General features: G+C 47.8%; 1 protein-coding gene across 12 annotated transcripts in view; it reads left to right on the plus strand.

The window, feature by feature from the left end:
• OBSCN (obscurin, cytoskeletal calmodulin and titin-interacting RhoGEF) overlaps window positions 1–20,722 on the plus strand; it is a 3,169,051-nt gene that overhangs the window by 1,524,895 nt on the left and 1,623,434 nt on the right. For all 12 annotated transcript variants that reach the window (XM_069647058.1, XM_069647065.1, XM_069647061.1 and 9 more), the window contains one exon: window positions 18,952–19,224. In XM_069647058.1, coding sequence (XP_069503159.1) covers window positions 18,952–19,224 — 273 coding nt within the window. The remainder of the gene's footprint in view (window positions 1–18,951; window positions 19,225–20,722) is intronic.

Genomic DNA, 20,722 nt, shown 5'->3' on the forward strand with positions numbered 1-20,722 from the left:
CAAAGACCCATATATGGCTTGAAGGAATGCCCAACTGACTTTGTCAAAATCCTGTCTCCATCCAAGCTCACACGGCCATTTGTGAGAATCATTGGGCCCCATTGCAGAGACTTCCACATGCAGCAGAACAGCGCCAATATCCACCTCAAATTAGAAGAGGGCTTTAGTGGTTACCGTATTACAGTACACCTTGTTCAAAATTGGCTATGCCTGAATGCCAGAGAAATTGAAATTATACTGCTGGGATGTGTAGCTCTCTCTCCACTTCAAATGACTTACCTCTTTCGATTAACCCCACCACTATGACCTTAAAGGATTGCAATCTAAGAGTTATTTTTGACACACATCTTTCTTCCAAAACCTCAAGAGAGTATTGTCACGAAAAGCACATTTTAACAATTGTGCTGCCTTCTGATGTTCCTTATTCTGCTGTTCACACAGCATATCACACCAGTGCTTGTAAGATTAATATTCCTCCTGTACTATGTCAATGGATGTAACAGCATTGTCCCTGCTGGGAGGACCTTGCTCTGTGTTCCTAACAAGTAAGTGCCTGACTTCAAATCATTCATTCTGGTACATAATAAAATCCACTGTTGTGCCCATGACAATATTATCTGTCCCTACAAACATTCCTACTGCCTCTGGTCAATCACACACAAGAACCTGTCCTTTCAGCTGTGAAAATAACAAAGCTTTAATGAAGACACTTCTGCATATTAGGCTCCAAGGTTTAAATATGCACATGGCTACAAGTATCCACCCCTGGTATACTATTAACCACTCTTATCCATTAACATCTTATTATTCACAACAGGTACGTTTCTGTAAATTTATTATAAGGTATCATAAAGGTTCCATGGTGTCTTGCCGCAGCTCGCCTTTCTGGAACCGGCTTTCCCACTGTGCCAATACACCATTGTTCATTCTCATCTCTTTTCCGTCCAACAGCTATGTTTGTGCTCCCACTCTAATGCTGTGGACTCCACTGCAACCTCTATTCTTCGACCACCATCCTTGTTTACTTCGACCTGTGTAGGGGACAAACCACGACCCCTAGGGTCCCACCACCCCTATACCGAAAACCAAATGTAGGTCCTTCCATCTGCTGCCCCACCCCCATGCCACAACACGCTGGCAACCAACCTGCTTCCCCTCACCTTCATTGCACAGTAGTCTCTTCAGTGAACTGCCTTGCCCTCCAATATGCATATGCCATTCATTTCGGGCATGCACAGATAGTGCACGCCCCCAGCTTTGCTGAAAGTGGCCTTTTGAAAAAGGTCTTGCAGGAAAGTGGAGTCATTATACGTACAATTTAAAAAAGATACATTTACTTGTTTAGTTGAGCTTCATCTGCAGTGCCATATGTTGCAAAGAAAAAGCTATTTAAAATAAACCATCTGTTAAGAAAAAACATAGTCATCTTTTTGTCCTGTGAGTTTTAAATATGTGTTTCTCTGTCGTCCTGGCTCTCCCTCCTTCCCAACTGGTTGGGAACACCTGCATCTGGGCAAGCGGGCCGGAAAAGCTGGCTGAAAAAGATAGCTGTCACTTTAAGAGTTTTAGAAGGGGAAGGGCCTACGTCACGCGTGAGTCCCTCTGCCCGCTGGGCCTACACCTTACCCTCACGTCACCAATGGTCCACACCCAGTTCCTGTTTTTCCGCCTAGTGAGTGGGTCTGAATTGTTTTTTTTGCTGTGCAATGACTCCCTTTTCGGGGCGTTCCTTTGGCTGTCCATCCCTTTGTCCATAGTGATTGGTTCTTTATTTGATTTTTTTTTTATTTGTCGTGCCTCCCTCTACGCATGCCGTATGCAACAGGCTTAAAGCAGTGCATCCATTGCTGCAAGAATTTTTCAGCAGCAGATCCCCACCATGCCTGCGTCCGCTGTCTGGGCATACATCACCCAGTGAGTACTTGCTTATTTTGCTGTGGAATTCACCCGAGGTCTCTGCGGACTCGTCTTCTCTCCATGTCCGAGCTGGACCCGGTACCGAAGGCGACTGAGGACCTCGTTCGGAACAGGAGGGAGGCCGATATCGGTAAGAGGGAGACTGGCTGTCGGTAGCCAAGGGAAGACTGCCTCCTCAGTTCCGGAGTCTTCACGGACCGTTCAGGGGGAAACCCCTGACCTATTAACCTGAAAGTACCTCTGGGTGGGAAAGCACTAGTACCTTCAGGTGGGAAAGTGTTAGTACCTCCAGGTGGGAAAAGGCCACAGAAGACTCGCCCGGGATCGGAAGAGTTAGTTACTCTGGACAAAATAACAACGGTACCGGCAAACCCTCTATTGCCTCGGTACACCGAATAGGCAAGGGTACGTGCAAAGAGGCTCGCGCCTCCTGGGTTGATTCAGTCCAGTCCAATTCCCCTGTACAGGATAAAGCCAAGTCGGCTTCTGCACATAAAACTTCTGGTACCTTGGTACCAAAAGAAAAAACATTTTACCCTCAACTACGGCAGTTGAGCTTGCAAGCTCCTCAGTACCGAGGAAAACTCATAAATCCTCTCATAAGAGGCATAGGCATTCTCATTCAAGATCTAGTCCGGTTCTGAATTCTCCACGAAAACACAAACATAAGAAATCTCTGTGGCTTCTGTCTCGGGCTTGGTACTGGAGAGTCAGAAAGATAATTCAACTTTAATTTCTAACTCAGAAAACATTGGCACTTCCAAATGTTTTGCTGTTCCACCAGAACAATTGTTCAGCACTCCTGTGAGAGCTCACACTCCTCACATTTTGCCTAGGTTTTCTCCTCAGTCTGAGAACAATTTGGGTCAACCTACACTGGTGCCCTCACAACCTGCACCCCAACTGGTTCTAACCAATATTCAGGTTCCTAGACCAGTGGTGTTGAACATTTACAATCCTAGCCAACCACTTAATAGGGTTGTTTCTCCTACTTCTCCTATCAGATTGGAAGAACCTCTACCTAGCCCTTCCTAAATGGCAAACAACATCACTAACATTGTGCTGGACAAAATGCTTTTTGAGCCCTTCCCCAAAGTCTTGGCTCAACGCATCAAGGGAAAAAATGTCACCAGTACTACCTCAGGGATCGATTCCAGTCGACCCTACTCCCGACCCTGTACCGGTACCAGTGGACAATGTGGACCCTTCTCCACCCAAAAAACAGAAAATGTCAAAGGACACTGACTCAGATTCAGAGGAGGACACCACTCATTCACCTTCTAAGGTGTTCCATGACATTGTCACTAAAGCCATGCAGGCTTTTGAAATCCTCCCAAAGGTTAATCCTGAAATGGCTGGTGTTTTGGGGAAACTGCCATCACAGCAGTCTAAGGTTCCACTGCCCATGGAATTGTCCATTTTGGAGAAATCTGTAGCTCGTTGGGGAAAACCTCATTCCGATCCCCACATCTCCAAAGCCCTAGACAATAAATACAAGGTGCCCAAGGACAAACCCTTCATACTCATGGGAAATCTTCCAGCTCAATCAGCAGTATTCTATGCTGCCCTTGGCATAAATGGTAAAGGCCCTTCCCCATCTCCAGCTTCAGTGCTTGACAAAAATGCAAAGGCATGGGAGATCTCCAAGGTAAGAAATCTTACAACACCTCTACCTTACAACTTAGGCAGGTTAGCACTGCTACAGTTCTGGCGGGGTTTAACACCCTTAACTGGGAGAATCTGGAGCGCTTCACCGACATTCTACCTCAGGAAGCTGCAGACAAGTGCTCTTTCTGCTTCTCTGAAGGCAGAGAAGCTGCTATGCAACAGCTTCAAGTCATTAAAGACCTAACTGACACAACTGCTAGGGCAGTTACTAGAGCAGCATGCATGCAGAGACACAGATATCTGTCTACCTCTCCCCTTCACCAGGATATCCAGGAAAAGGTTCTTGACCTTCCATTCGATGGTAAAACATTGTTTGACCCATCTACAGATGAGGTCCTACAGAAATGTAAGGCCAGTGTCACAGCAGCTAAAACTCTCAGCTCCATCTCTGTGAAACAACCATATCACCAAAACCTCAAGGCATTTAAACCACATACACAAGGCAACAGTGGTTCTTCCACTTCTGATGAATTGTGCTACTCTTCCAAAAAGAGATGATATAGACCCAAGAACAAATCAGCCCCTCCCTCTGCCTCTAATTCTGCTCAAGAGCAAAAGAAGTCTATTTGACTTCTTCCCCGGCATGTACTTATCTTCCGCTCCAACCATCATTCAGGAGCATACATCCCCGGTAGCAGGAAGGCTTTCCAACTTCCTTCCTATTTGGAAAACCATTACTCAAGAGGAGTGGGTTCTAAATATTATTCAACATGGTTACCGCCTTGCTTTTCCGGCTATTCCACCTTCCTCTCCTCCAAAGCTCCAGAAATCATCCCCGGAGCTCCTGGAAGAGATTCAAAAACTCCTTCTCCTAGGAGCGATAGAATTGGTTCCCCACGAGGAAGTAGGTCAGGGATTTTACTTGCGTTACTTCCTGATCCCAAAGAAATCAGGCGGGATCCGTACAATTGTGGACCTTTCAAATCTCAACCAATTTCTGTCTCTGGATACTTTCCATATGATAACCATTCCGCAGATTCTAGCTTTTCTACATCCAAATGATTGAATGGCATCTGTAGACCTACAGGATGCTTATTTTCACATCCCCATCTGCAAACTCCACTGTCAGTTTCTGAGATTCACAATAGGAAGGCCTCACTAACAGTTCCCATGTCTATCCTTCGGGCAACATTCTGCCCCCAGGGTTTTCACAAAGGCTGTGGGGTCAGTGGCAGACAATCCATCTTCTCAAAGCCCAGTCTCTGAAGGTATTGCTCCAGAAGTTGAAAATGACTTGCCATATTCTGTTCAACCTGGTGTTCTCCATAAATGTAACAAAATCCCAACTCAGTCCCTTGCAAAGGATTCAATTCCTGGGAGCCGTTATAGATACTACTCTGCACAAAGTATTTCCACCTTTGCAAATAGTCGAAGCCATTCAGCAAACCATAGTTTGGTTTTCCACCCACCAGTCACTGACAGCTTGGCTTGGTGGTTTCAAAGGCTCTGGGCCTCATGGCCTCTTCCATAAACCTGGTTCCCTTTCCAAGACTCCATATGGGAATGACCCAGTGGCAACTTGCTCTCAACTGGAATCAGCTGTCCGATACACAGGAAATAAACATCCAAATTCCTGGCTAAGTTCAGGACTCTCTGTGCTGGTGGAACTCCCCATAGAACCTGCTAACAGGATCTCACTTTCAATCTCCACCTAACCAAATAGTCATAACAACAGACTCTTCCGAGTACGGTTGGGGAGCTCATTGTCAAAACCTAACAGCTCACAGTCTTTGGTCCTCTCAGGAAAGGAAGGAACACATTAATGTTCTGTAAATAAGAGCCATATATTTAGCTCTAAAATATTTTCTTCCCTCACTCCAAGGAAAGGTGTTGAAAATTCAAACGGACAATACCTCTGCAATGTTATATATCAACAAGCAGGTGGGGACTCGCTCCCGCCCTCTGTGTCTCCTAGCAAAACAAATTTGGTATTCGGCCATTTGAAATCACATTTTCTTGTTGGCATCCCATCTCATGGGGAAGGAGAACGTCCAGGCAGACAAACTAAGCAGGTTACAGTCCACTCCACACGAACGGGAGCTGAAACCATCAGTAGCACACATGATATTTCAGAAGTGGGGCCATCCATCAGTAGACCTCTTTGCCAACCAGTACAACACACTTTGCCCGCAGTTTGCATCAAGGCAAGGCCTGGGTCCTCGGTTCATGGGAGATGTTCTACATCTGCATTGGTCGAATCTAACAATTTATGCCTTCCCACCTCTTCCATTAATTTAATTTGAAATGTCACACAGCCTGCCAATGTTTCTAATAGCTCTTTTCTGGCCTCGCCAGATTTGATTTTCAGATCTTCTGGAATTAGCAGGGAATCACCCTTTAGATCTTCTGCTTTCGAGAGATCTTTTGACTCAACAGAAGGGGCAGGTTCTTCACCCCTCCCCTCAATTGCTCAACTTCAAGGCTTGGTTCCTGAAAAGCTAGCCTTCTCCCACTTGTATTTGTCAGAACAAAACATTGCTATTATGTCGGCCTCCAGGAAATCTTCTACTAAGAAGCAATATTGTAGCAAATGGTTACCTTTCTGTCACTGGGCCTTAGAACAAAACCTCAACCCTTTAAAGGCCTCCATTGATAATGTCATGTCCTTCATGTCTTATCTTATTTCCATCTGTGTCAGAGTAGACACGTGCAAACATTACTTATCAGCTATCGGTGCTTACCTGAATAGAGAACACAAGTATTTTTCTTTTTCGAACAAGGCCATTTAAAGGCACTTCGAGGGTCTTCTACGTTTACATCCCCCTGTTCGTGAACCTCCACCTCATTGGGATCTCAATTTGGTCTTAGCAGCCCTAATGCAAAAACTATTTGAGCCTATGGCTTCGTGCGACTTAGAATTTCTAACTTGGAAATCGGCCTTCTTAGTGGCCATTACTTTGGCTAGAAGGATTGGTGAGCTCCAGGCTCTTTCCTCGAAGGAACCATACATTGTGTTCCATAAAGGCAAAGTTGTCTTACGTACGGTCCCCTCCTGTCTGCCTAAATTGGTTTACGATTTTCACTTAAACCAGGAAATATGTCTTCCTGTTTTTCTTCCTAGACCACACGCGTCTGCGGCAGAAGAGAAATTGCATAATCTAGATGTAGTAAGAACTTTAGAATTCTCCCTTGAAAGGACCAAACCGTTTAAAAAAGCAGATCAGCTTGTTGTTACCTATGGTGGTCCTTCTCCTGTCAATAAAGCAGCAAAAGCTTCTATTGCCAGATAGGTTGTCTCCTGTATCTCCAAGGCTTACGAATTGAAAGGGCTTGCGACTCTGCCGAGACTTCAGGCTCATTCTACTAGAGCCAAGGCAGCACCTCTAGCCTTTACCAGGCATATCCCCATTGTAGATATCTGTAAAGCATCTACCTGGGCTACCCCGCTTGCCTTTTGCAAGCACTATGCTATGGACACATCGTCCCGAAATTATGCACAATTCGCCCAAGAGGTCCTCCACAACTTGTTTGCCTAAATCCTGGACATGCGGTCTCCTCCACCCCTGCTTATTTAAAGGCTTTTTAGTCTGGTCACAACCAGTTGGGAAGGAGCGAGAGCCAGGACGACAGAGAAATAAAATATTACCTTCATGGTGATTCAGCTTCTTAATCCGGGCTCTCCCTCCTTCATAACACCCACCCAGCCATCCCCTTCAGTACGCATGTACTTAAATTCTGCTGCCTCGGTGGAACCACAGGAACTGGGTGTGGACCATTGGCGATGTGAGGGTAAGGTGTGGGCCTGGTGCACGGAGGGACGCACGCGTGGTGTAGGCCTTTCCCCTTCTAAAACTCTTTAAGTGATAGCTATCTTTTTCAGCCAGCTTTTCCGGGCCGCCTGTCGATGCAGACGTTCCCAACCAGTTGTGAAGGAGGGAGAGCCCGGATTAAGAGAACCTGAATCAACATGAAGGTAATTTTTCATATTTTCCTCAAGTGCACTTATGGGAAAGGTTGAAAAGTCTGGGTACCCTACATCGCTTGTTAGAGCCTTCATAACAGTATATAGTTACAATGAAGAAGCTGTTGGATGGAGCCTCTCAGAAGACATAACATCTTCATTCCCTGTACAAAGGGGTGTACGGCAGGGCTGTGTTCCCACCCCACACTTTTCTGCTTATTTATTGATTCCTGAATAGATTACATCAAACAAATATCTACTGATGCCCCAAAGTTGGGCTAAGATAAGATTTCCCTATGCTATTTGTGTCCCAATGACTCCAGCGGGACTTAGAAAACAGATTTTGTGGGGGCGCTGTTGAGCGCCGAACAAGATGGCAGCCTGAGGCTCGAGCTCCGGAGCCTGCAGATCACGAGATCCTGAATCGGCACTCTTAAACGCCTGATAGCCGATCCCGGCTTATGCGTTTCTGGGGCAGCTACCCCAGGGACCCTGCGGATCGAATCCCGTCAGAAATCGGAGCTCCGGAGTGTGATTCCTGGACGCCGCTGCACCATCCCCCCACCTGACTGCGGTGCTCCCGCGCCAAAACTCATCCTCTGGCGGAGCGGATGGGCTCGCACGGGGGCCGGCGTTGTGCCCTCGCTTCGGTGGGTGCGCGCTGCCGGGTGGCAGTCCGCCTCCCCCCTGTCTGGTGGTGCGATTGGAGGCGGCTGAGGTGCGTCCTGAGCCCGCGCGCCGCCGGCTCGAGCGGCCGCGACCCGGGGCACACTCGGGGGGACGCCTGCCCTGCATCGGAGCTGCCCGGGCCCCTTTCTTCGCCTGCTGGACCTCGCCGGGGCCCTCCCCACCCCCCTGCCGACAGCGGGACTCCGGCACCAGGGAGACATACGCGGTGCACCGGATCCTTGTGGCCACCAGGTACGTGGACTTTTCCTGGGCAGCAGCATTGCCTCGCCCCCTCCATACACGGGGCTGCGGATTACCCGGACTGCTGTGTATTTGTGGGATCGTGGACCCACCAGACGTGGCGGTACAAACAATACTTCAAGCGGTCTGGATAAACAGCTGGCAAACTATCTTCTCTGACACAGCTGGGCAGCTACGGGACACCCAGGTAGTCCAGCTTTAAAAGTACCTGGTGGGTGTAGGGGAGCAGTAGCGGGTCCTGGTGTGGAATCTGCTTTAACTGGACAGATTGTGCCTCCCCTTACTTCATTCGTTGGGCTACTTTGCTTTCACCTTTTAGTTGTCGGAGCACTACTGGTCATGAGGAATCTGGCCCCACAGCGCCCCTGGCCTCTGGGCCCATTAGCGGTTGGTGTTGCCCCGGACCTGGCGCCTCCCCGGCCTGCATTTGTCCTGTTGTCCCCCCGGAGTCTCTCTCATCCCCCCGCTCCACTGGTCATCGCGGGCTGCGGGTGTCTCCTCCCTTGGGGGTCTCCTGTGGTCGGAGGGGGCCGCGGTGATCTTGCCGTCACTACATCGCCCAGGACCCTCAGCTCACCGGCTGCCTGCCCTATCTTCCTTCACTGTGCTCGAGACTGCGGCCTGTCTACCCTGTGGGCATTGCGCTGGGAGGCGCCCCCCATCATTCATCGCACTCGATCACCCATATCTGGATCCGGGCTCTCACATTGTTTGCTGGGCGTCATCACCCCCAACCCTGGGATCTACTATCCCCGAGGTCTCCTCTCGTTTCTTCCCGCGCCTCTATGGGCTGACTGAGACCTTGTGGCCTGCGCTGGTGGCCGCAACATCACATCTACACGGATTCACAGCCACGGCTCCCCCTGCATTACTCCCTGTCTCGTGCCACACTTTGCACTTTGCCTCATGTGGTACAGGGCCTGGGCTCCCCCCTTCTCCCCACTCGACCTCCAACATCGCCAGGATGACCAAGGGAGGGGCGAGGAAACAGAGCTCCATCAACATGTTTGCTAAGGCTGCGTCGAGATCATGAGAGGAGAACGTTGAGCAGACCCCAGCTGCACCTCCACCCGACGCAGTACCGGAATCCCAAAATATGATGGACTTCATTCGCGAGGGCTTCACCGCACTCCACTCAAAACTGGATGACATGAACGGTACTATATCCTCCATTAAGGCCCACATCGAGCGGACTGACAGCCGGGTGTCAGAAGTCGAGACACGGGTCGGTTCCGCAGAGGATGCACTGGGAGCCCTGCGCTCCGAGGTCACCGCTCTCTCCAACTGAGTCCTTGAGGTAGAGAAGAAGAACGAGGACTTGGAATCTCGATCGAGGCGTAACAACCTCCGCATTATCGGGGTTCCCGAGAACGAAGTGCATGAACCGATGGAGGACTTTGTCGAGCACACATTGGTCTTGCTCCTGGATTCTCCCAAGCTCTCCCCGCACTTCGCCATTGAGCGGGCACACAGAGCCCTGACAGCTAAGCCCAGACCTGGTGCTCCACCTCGGCCCATCATAGCCCGGGTGCTGAACTTCCGTGACCGGGATGCCCTCCTCAGGGCAGCTAGGCTAAAAGGGGAGCTACTACTGGATGGTGCAAGGATTCATCTTTATCCGGACTTCTCCACGGCTGTCCAACGCGAACGCAAGACTTTTCAGGCTGTGAAGCGCAGGCTGCGGGACCACTCAGTCAAATATGCTATGCTCTACCCTGCCAAACTCCGCATAGAACACGCCAACCAGGTGTTTTTTTTCACGATCCCGGAGGAGGCCTCCAGGTTCATCGGCGAACATTTCCCTGGTTGACCCCTCCCCTCTGTTCACGGTTTTGCAGTTATCCTTCTGTCCGACGCGGAGGGGCCAGGCAAGGCCGCCTTCCTGCATCGGGGTTACTTGATCCTCTATTTCGGAATCTGCTTGTTGTGTTCATTTTTTACAAATGCGTGCCACATCACCATGTGCCAGAACCCTGTTCAAGTTATTTGCTAAGGTCCACTATGAGCACCCCTTGTCTTATTGGATCTGCCGCAGCCCGGACTACGGCGGCTACTCCGGCCCTCAGGCCCCCAGGCGCTGATGCCCTGGGTTTGGTTTTGGTTGAGGGGGGTTGGGATTGTCATCCCTCTGTTTGGAGGGGGGTGGGGGTGGGTCATGTCAGGGTTTTTGTTGTTAAAAAGTTGGCGTTGGCAGCGAAGGCGAGCCGCGAGGTGGTGCTCAGGACTTGGTGCTGCAGGGCCGCGAAACTGGCCCGTAGGGTACTGACACTTGTCTTTTTCGATCACCACTGTGTCTGTGACCAAGAGTGACCTGACCTTCATGAGCTGGAACGTCCGTGGGTTGGGAAATTATAAGAAGATGAGACAGCTCCAGCTGCAGACCGAGCGTCATGGGTCCAAGATTTTGTTTCTACAAGAGACACATGCCCGCGCAGAACAGTGTATGCGTTTTGCCAAAACCTGGGGTCCCCATAGATTCTTTACCGTTTTCTCTACCCAAAGCCGCGGGGTCATGACCCTTATTCACAAAAGCCTCAAGTTTTCTCTTATTTCCTCACAAATAGACCCTCAAGGCAGATATGTACTGCTCCATGCTACGCTTCAACACAGGGAGGTGGTCCTGATGAACATTTACGGCCCTAACCTAGATGACCCGGATTTTTATGTACAGGTCACGTCCCTCCTTGAAGGCTTCCCCCTGGTTCCCATCCTTTGGGGGGGTGACTTCAACACGATTTTCGATGTGGCCCTGGACAGATCTGGATCCAGGCCCCGTCTACTCTCTAGGGCAGCCTATGCTGCGCTATCATCCCTGCCCCGTCTCTCCATGGAAGACGTGTGGAGATTCTTCTATCCGGATGTTAGGCAGAAACCTGTGCAGTTCCCTTGGGGAACACTGCAAAAGATTTAAGACTACAGGTATAGCAGTAAACCCACTTGGTAGCAGTCTGCACCACCCAGATTTACCTGGTAGCTGTGGCTGAGCAGTCAGACTTCCCTCAAGAAGAGTTAGGCAGTATGCAAAGTATACACAGTATGTACTCAGACACAATAGCACAAGCAAACACTGACCAGAGCTTGGTTTCAAAAGTATATAGTTATTTATTTTTTTAAGAACACATAAGTTGAAAACACTCTAGCAAAGTATAGTAAAAACACTTAAAACACAGTTATAATGAAAGCAGTTTCAACCCTTACTCCTATCTAGACAACTCTAAGTTAACTCCACATAATTAAAACAGAGGTGAGCGCTTAACGTTAGATGACACTCTAGTAGGTTTAAGGAAGGGGTAAAAAGAAACAGAAATGGGTTAAACACACCACTCTAAGGTTCAGAACACTTGCAATAGGCTCAAAGAAGCACAAAGTCACAGGTGAGCAAAAGTCACTAGGCAGGGCCCACTCTTAGAGTAGCCGGAGCGAAAATGTGCCCAAGATCACACTGTTATTAGGGATTCAAAGTCTTGCAAAGAGTTAGAAAGAGTTTAGAGTGGCTTAGAAGTTTAGCCAGGGTATTCCAGGCACTCCCAGGTTCGAAAGCCGGGGGCTAAATCTACCCCGTACAGTCGGTGGCAAGGGAGGCCAGGCGGAACACGGTACCTTAAGCGGAAAGGATCCTCCAGCGGTGGCAGTTGTTCCAGGCAGTGGCAGCAAGGCTCGACGTCGGTCAGGGGAGAAGAAGTTCTCGCAGAAGAGCAGAAGAAGGAGGTCGTTGCACTGCCCGGGAAGAAACCAGCCGCGGAGTCCTCCGGTCAAAGGGTTGTACCGACTTTCGTGGTTGGGGTAAAAAGTGGTGGGGTTCCGGTTGCCGGGGTGCTTGGCACTGGCAAGGCGACCACGAGATACCTCGAGAAGCGAAAAGAAGGCGAAAACTGGTTGTCCCCACCAGTCAAGGGAAGGAGCCACTCCGTTAAGAGTTCTCCTCGGTTGTCGGGAAAAGTGGTGAGACGGTTCAGCAGGGCTCCACCGGGTGGTGTCGTCGAAGCAGGTCGGCTCAGCTCTTCCCTCGTCGGATTCTTGGTCCTGTGGCGACTTCTAAAGTTCCAGTCCCCAAAGCCCTGCTTTTATGCAGCAAACCCCCATTCACCCAGCCTAGCTGTCACTCAAACTTGCTAAGTGGTGAGCCGGCCGGCTCACCACTTGGGCCAATCAGGACGGAGTGCGACTTGAGTTACCAAGGTAACTCAGTCCAGGGTGCCTAAATCCCCCTCCACCCCTCCTAAGTACCCCAGACAGAGTGGCACCACTTTGGAGGGCTTCTGTGGAGAAGCCCGCCAAAAGTGGGACAAAGGGCTCCACTTTGGGTCAGAGTTACAGAGGCGAACGCCATCGCCATTTTAGAATCAAGTTTTGGCAAAAAGTCCCAACCGGAGTCATAATAATAAATATATAAACCGGCGGTATGTTTAAGGCTACCGTAAATAAATAATTAAATGTGTTAGCCTAAAACAATGGGAAATCCCATAGGAAAATATTCGCGGTTGAATATAAAACGTAGTTTCCACTGCCACCAGCCAAAACTCGATCAGGGGGGACGGAGACGTGCCCCCTCGACTAACAGACCCTGGGGCAATCGAATTGCCCCAGCCAGTACGTCCACAATATGATGGTTTGTACTGGTTCTGTTCAGGATTCAAGACTAGCAAAGTCTTTGGTGACTTTACATGCCCTGGGAGACAGTAGTCAGTCCCAGGGTATGGAGTCTATGTTGGGGAGTCCCTAGGACACCCCTGGGTCACGGCACAGAGGGTGCTGTGTAACCCACATCACAAAAATACATGAGGCCCTATGGAGTAAAAGACCCCATAGCCCATTCAACACAAGGTTTAACCAAGAAAACACACTTCAACATGTCCAAGAGTGAGGGTAAAAGAGTCCCACTCTTGGCAGGAGAAAAAAAGAAACCCCAGAAATCCAGCAAAGCTGCTGGGGGACTCACTAGGTAGGGAAATTCAGCCTAAACAGAGAATTCTCCCTAACACCGGACTCCCGCGTGTTCTCATTTTACTCCTCAGTCCACGACTCCTATTCCCGCATTGACAGATGGGTGATCTCCAACGAACTGGTTAAGAGCGTTATACAGCTAATGATCCTCCCCAGAACCCTGTCTGACCACTCTCCAGTCACTGTGACCATCGGTTGGGGTCCCGATCCCAGCCGGACACGTAACTGGAGGCTGAAACCCCTGTCCTTACTGGATCCGGAGTTCTGCTCGAGCGGTCGATTGAGGAATTCTTCGAGACTAATACGGGCTCGGTAGCGACCCAGGCCACTCTATGGGAGTCATTTAAGGCTTATATCAGAGGGATTGCGTTATCCAAAGAGAATGGGGTCCTGAAGTCAATCCGGAGGGATCTTGCTGCTAGTGAATCCAGACTCTCTACCCTGGAGGCTACATGCTCACTTCACTCCACCCCGGGCAACCTGGCTGACATAGGGTCGGAATTGGACACGTTTTGATCCCTCGCGGATCGCGAACAAAGGTTTTTGGATAGCCCTGGCATGGCGAGGAGATATGGGGAGGGGGAGCGCCCTGGTCGATTTCTAGCACGTCTGATCCGTCATGAGACGGGGTCCCCACACATAATCGGGGTCGAGAGACCTGACGGCTCCATGGCTGTCTCCTCGCAAGACATCAACAGGGAATTCTTCACATTTTACGAAACCCTATACTCTAACTCAGATGACGCGCCGGTGGCGGAGATCGACTCCTTTCTCAATGCCCTCCCTCTCTCAGCCCTGTCCCCGGAAGCCGCGGCCTCCCTCGACTCCCCCCTTACACTGGAGGAGCTGTCGGACGCTATTGACTCCTTATCCTCGGGGCGTGCCCCCGGTTCGGACGGTATTCCGGTCGAATTTTACAAGCATTTTAAGTCACAGCTGCTTCCTCACTTGCTAGCTCTCTGGGAGGAGTCTGTGGAGTCCTGTGTATTCCCCCCTTCACTCCGGGAGGCCACAATCACAGTACTACTTAAATCAGGTAAATCCCCCCTGCAATGTGGCTCATACCGGCCGCTTTCACTCATAAATTGTGACGTCATGGTATATGCCAAGGCTCTGGCGTGCCGGTTGGCTCCCCTCCTGCCATCTATCATCCATCCAGATCAGGCGGGTTTCATTCCCGGTCGCTCCACCTCTTTGAGCCTGAGGCGCCTATTTAATATCATTAACAGAATCAGTCTCGACACGCAGGCAGTGGCTGTCACCCTCGACATGCAAAATGCATTTGATTCGGGCTCCTGGAGGTACCTATGGCGGGTTCTCGATAGTTGCAAATTCGGCCCCGCCTTTCTCTCCTGGGTCAGATTGCTTTACTCTTCCCCGGTAGCCAGGGTCCGCACCGACGACCACTGCTCCCCCCTCTTTGAGATCGCCAGGGGGACGAGACAGGGGTGTCCCTTCTCTCCCTTGATCTTCGCTATAGCAATAGAGCCCTTCGCTGATATGCTCCGCCAACATGCTCACAGAGGCCTCCGTACTGCGGGCCAGTCGGACATAGTGTCCCTATATGCAGATGATGCATTGTTGTTTGTGCGCTCCCCCTCCATCAACTTACCCCCAATATTGGAGGACATCATTCGGTTCGGTCGAGTCTCTGGCGTCAAAGTGAATTGCTCGAAATCCATTCTCTTTCCACTCACAGAATGCACTCCCCCCTCCTCCTGATACCTTGGGCTTCACATGGGCTCAGTCCACATTTACCTACTTGGGTATAGTGGTGACGCGCCAACAGGCGCTGACCTTCCAGGAAAACTATCAGAAGTACCTCACACACCTGACGGCTAAGATCCGGGCCTGGGACAAGCTCCCGATCTCCCTGGCAGGCAGGATAGGGCTATTGAAGATGGTGGTGTTACCCCAGTTGCTTTACAGGTTCACTAACATACCCTTGTGGCCGGGGGGAGGGCTTCTTCCGGGACTTGACTCGCACTGTGAACTCCTTTCTCTGGCACTCGGGTGCGGTCCGCCTTAAAATTGACACCCTATCCACTTGCATCTCTAACGGGGGCTTCGGTGCCCCTAACATTCTCAAATACCGGTTGGTATCCCAAATCCAATATACTTCTCACTGGTTTAATACAATTGACCCTCCCCCACATGTTCGACTCGAGAAGCTTGCGGTTTGCGACCGGGATATCCGCTCCTTGGTGATACAACCCGCCCCCTTAGTATTGGACTCACAGAGCCCGGTCGCCTGCACTTCCATTGCTCTAGCGAAGATGTGGAAACTAGTCAAAACTACTTACGCCTTTCACGGTAACCTCCCTCTCTGGAATTTCCTCCCGGGGGTCCCGCAGGTCCCACCGGGCACGGTTCGCCGCTGGGCGGACGCAGGCTACGAGCTGCTGCGTGATGTGTTTGATCAGGGTATATTTGTTGAATGGCCCGATCTCCCGTTGCCCCTGAGGAGTGACCAGGGTACATGGCTTCAATACGCATCCCTCCGCAGGACCCTCAAACGTCATTACCAAACGTTCCCTGCGCTGCCCCCGGACGACACGGCTATTGAAGAGCTCACCTCCCCTGGGCCCACAAGAGGTAAAATCTCTAGGTTATACACGATGTTGCAATCCAAATCTGTCCCAGATTTCACTAAACTGAAGTGTGTGTGGGGGGTAGACCTGGGTGTTGAAATGTCGGACGAGCGCTGGGCACATCTATGCGAGCGTACACATCGAGTGTCCTTTAACTCCCGTCTTAAACTCATTCAATTCAAAGTACTACATAGGTTTCACTACACCCCGATCAGACTACATCACATGTCCAGGGATCACCCTTCCAGCTGCCCTAGATGCTATCGAGACGACGCTGACTACATCCACATGATTTGGTCCTGCCCTCGCCTCTCACAGTTCTGGGAGGCAGTTTGCTCGACAATGTCTGCGGTTCTCGACCATCCCATTGTTCCTTCCCCGTTGGTATGTCTCTTTCATGATCCAAAAAATTAGCCGGCCTTTGCCTCCTGCTGGCGGTGCGCTCCATCCTGCTTTGTTGGCTTCGCCCCTCGCCTCCCACTCACGCTCAATGGCTGAGGGCTGTTACTTGGGCCTCGGACACTGAGGAAGCCTGGTCCCATATACAACCTGCCCACTCCAGACCCAGAAATGTATGGCTTAAGTTCCGCTCTTACATGTCCGATCTAATCGCGACACCGGATACCTCCCCCCCGCCCTCTCCCCCCGCCTGCCCGGGTCCTCACCCCTGTCGCAGGCTTCTGTTCCCCAATCCATGCTGTGATTGTACCCATTGATTGTGATATTATGTGAAATAACCTCTGTGCACCTAGATTATGTATACGGTATTCATGTTGTAACGCCTTATGCTGTTCGCCTGTGTTTTGCTGCCACGCTGAATAATAAAAAGACGTTTAAAAAAAAAAAAAGAAAACAGATTTTGTTCCATCATTTTTGTATAGAAAATGGTTTAGAAATAAATCAGGTCAAAACCAAATCAATGCTGTTTCATCAGCCATGACGAAGGAGCCCAACCTAATAATATCTATTGAGGGCAGAACTATTAAACAATTATCTAGATATGACTATCTCAGTATTAGATTTGAAAGGAAATCGATTTGGGATAATGAGGTCAAGAAATGAAATTGTAACGTAACGCCACATGGAAATAGTGCTGTCAGCCATTCCCTAAGGTATATAAATTACAAGCTAGAACAGCGTCAGCATTTGGCTCTGAATTGTTGGGATATATGCAAACAACAAAATGTATAACTATGGAAAATACATGTTTAAACAAACTGCTATGTCTGCCAAACGGATCTCGTACTATATCTCTTAATAAGGAACCAGATTTAGGCAGAATTATGCATGAAGTACAGGTGAAACTTGTACTTTGCCTTGGTATAAATTTGGTTATCACCATTACTTTTAAAGTACAGCGAAGCAATGTCAGATATTTTTGCACAGGATGGTAGAGCAGTGATACCTTGGTGTAGACATATTAAGACTGGACCTTTCAGATATGTGGGCAAATCCCTCTTGTATAAATAATAGGTCTAAAGCATTGATTAAAATGACGTATAACGGCAAAGTACAAAATTGCCTAATTGTTGAATGTCAACAGTCCTAATTGGCATGAGCATATTGGATGATGTATCCACGGTATGCACGATCACTTTACGTCGTGTTCAAATTAGGCATTCCTCTAGTAGCACATCTGCAGAAAAGCTGGAACGTAACATGTAATGATCTTTGTGTATTTTTTTAATACTAAGGAAATGCTTCAACATTTTTTATTGATATGTCCGATGTATAAAGATCGCAGATCCTCATATTTGTAGCCAGTACTTAAAGAATATGGCATTTGAAGAATTCTTGAAGCCATAGCGTGGTGATTTCTGCTGTAGCTAAATTTATACATAGGGCATGACTTTGTAGGAAAGTGCAGGTAATTGATTTGCTAGAAGGTATAGTAAAAGACTGTTTTTTTTGGTAACCCATATTTACTGTATATATTTTATGATTATTGATGAACTGTGTGGTAATGTGTTTATATTTGATTCTAATTTGATGATTTATTGTATTTATATTGTGCTTATTTTAATGATTTTTAAGTCAAACAATGCTTGATTGCTTAATTGATTGATACAATATTGTGGCAACCCAGGTGCATAACAGAGCAATGGGTAGGACAATGTTCAATGGGAAATTGCTTGTAGGTGATTTGTTCAGGTTAAAAAGTAATAAATTATTAATACAATTGGTTGATGATGATTAGCTCAACGGGGATCCTTTTGTAAAAAGAGTTAGTTGCATGCTGCTTGGTATCCTTCATGCATTATTAATCTGTTACAAAATGAAGTAAAAATAGAGTAAAAACGGACAAAATCACCTTAACTTTTTGCAGACAGAGCTTACAATGGAATCCTATGGATTCTGCCTGCTCCAGCAGCTGCTAAAAACAGGCTGTTTTCATGGGAATCTGTGGTTTGATGCATGCATGAAAATCTCATGCTTTCTTAATAGCAGGTGCCCTTTCAAGTTCAAGGAGGAATGCACAGCAAATTATATTAATTCAGTTTTTTGTGCTCCTTCTCTGCCAACAAATGGATGTAAAATGCCCTGCGATGTAAAAGTGAGGCATTACTGGCTAACACTATGCTTTTACACCTTACCCTTGAACCCTGGAACTTAGAAAAAGAACACTAATTACTTTTCAACCAAAACAAAGCTCTATCTGCGCTGTCTCCCATGGTTCCATGTCATTCAGATGTACACATGAAAAGTACATTGCTCAGAATAGTGCTCAAGCTTCGATCGAGCACCAAAAGTGTTCAGTGAACTTGATTATACATCACTTTGAATCCGTTGCCTTTCATTAGATTGATTTGTTACGGAATTGGTTAAAATGTACAACATGTTCATGATTGAATGTTTACGCTGATGTCACTGGCAGCTTAAAGTGACTGAAAGCAGTTCCAACTTTCTGGTTTAGGAATGAGAAGTGTTTTGTTTATTGTGAATTTATTTCGTGAATAATGTCATCTAACAAATCTTTTTTTTCTTATTCTCCCATCGCAGAACCAGATATCACAATAGTTAATGGACTACAAGATCTATCCGTGTTTGCCACCGAAGATGCTGTGTTCAGGTGCGAGGTATCTCGCGAGGGGGCCCGGGATGTTGTGTGGAGCCTCCAGGACATCGCCCTGCAGAGCAACGAGATGAACGAGATCACTGTAGAAAAGGGCAGGACTCACACTCTGAGGCTTCGACAGGTCACACAAGATGACTCCGGCTCTGTGGCCTTCCGAGTGGGGCCATACACAACCACAGCAGAGCTGACTGTAAAAGGTGATGAGCTTAACTTTGAAAGAATATGGCTGCTATTCATGGATTTATGGCAAAGCAGTTTGGGGTGGTCACCATTAAATTCCCAGTAGCCTGGTACCCGGCTAGACTTCCAAAAACGCAATCATAATCCAATCCAACCGTTACAGTTCCATCAGCTGTTTCCTCTTACGCTGAAAAACTTTAATGATTCATGGTGTCTCAATGTTGTGAGGTTCTATCCTGATCAGTGCTTCAAATCATATTGTCAGAGTGGTGTTATCTATGTCTTTGATTTTACCTCCATTCATTTTCAGCACTTATTCAGTAGGAGGTAACATATTAACATGGGGTAGCTGAGGGTACCTTAAAAGCCATAATTAACACAGGAACAGGTCTTAAATAAAGGGGCATGCATCAACAGAGATCAGTTAACATCCAAATATTAAAATCCATTGGGGGAGTTAAAAAAATATATTTTGGAATATATACTGTTGTGAAAGGGTAAAGCTAAATTGCCTTTTGAAATCTGATGTAGTAGAAATGTCAGTGCTGACTCTCTGGTACCAGATTGTAAAATGAAATCTCAAAGCTGGCCTTAATTCAGAAGAAAACATCCACAGGAATCCAGTACATTCTTCCTACTGTGCTAACGATTAAAACATACCAATAGCAAAGCAGGGAAGTCAGAAAAGAATTTGAGGGACCTGAAAATGAGCTTAAATAGGAGACAGTGATTTTGTGTTTGTACATCCAGGCAGTTTATTTTCTAACCCAGTGACTTGTACGAAATCCTCTGCGTCTGCCATCCACTTTCACAGCATACAGTTTTCCTGAAGTTTATGGTTTTGACTAATATTGTAAATTTACATAATTGTATATGTATTTGCAACTTTGAACCTTTCGTCACCATACTTGAGATTTTAGTAAACCATAATTATTTTCCAAAATAGCCAATTATTTGCCCTAAAATATCAATCTCCTATTCCGTGAACCATACCTTTACTCCTAACGTCCACAATTTGGGATTACATCATTAGGTACCAACATTTTCCCTTTTATGATTCTACAATACCTAGTATTCTCTCCCAAATAATAAAGCCTAATTTGTTCTCCAAACACCTCTCAATTGGTCTAAAAATATCCCAATTTATTTCCAAATGCCCACACTATGGTCCCAAAATAAGCTTTAATTTTTCCTTAAAATGTTTCCTTTTGGTTCCAACACAAAGGTTCTCATTTGCTTTTTTCAAACAAATCCACATTTTGTACCTCTACATGGATGCATTAGTGACTCCCCCAAATACCCATTACTTTGGTTACAGCCTATGTCTCTGTTGTTTGTAAAATTCACCTTTAATTATTGCCAAATATGTCCATTTGATTGATCCCTTCTGTGAAAATTCAAGATCCTTTTTAAAAAATCATGCTATTTTTTACTCCAAACCAGCAAGGATTTCTAGGCAAGTGTCCCTTTCATGGTCCCTTCATGATCCCATCCCCTGTTTGACTCACAGTATCA

The sequence above is a fragment of the Ambystoma mexicanum genome, chromosome 2q, assembly GCF_040938575.1.
Source record: "Ambystoma mexicanum isolate Mex_15411 chromosome 2q, UKY_AmexF1_1, whole genome shotgun sequence".
NCBI classification, from domain to species: Eukaryota; Metazoa; Chordata; class Amphibia; order Caudata; family Ambystomatidae; genus Ambystoma; species Ambystoma mexicanum.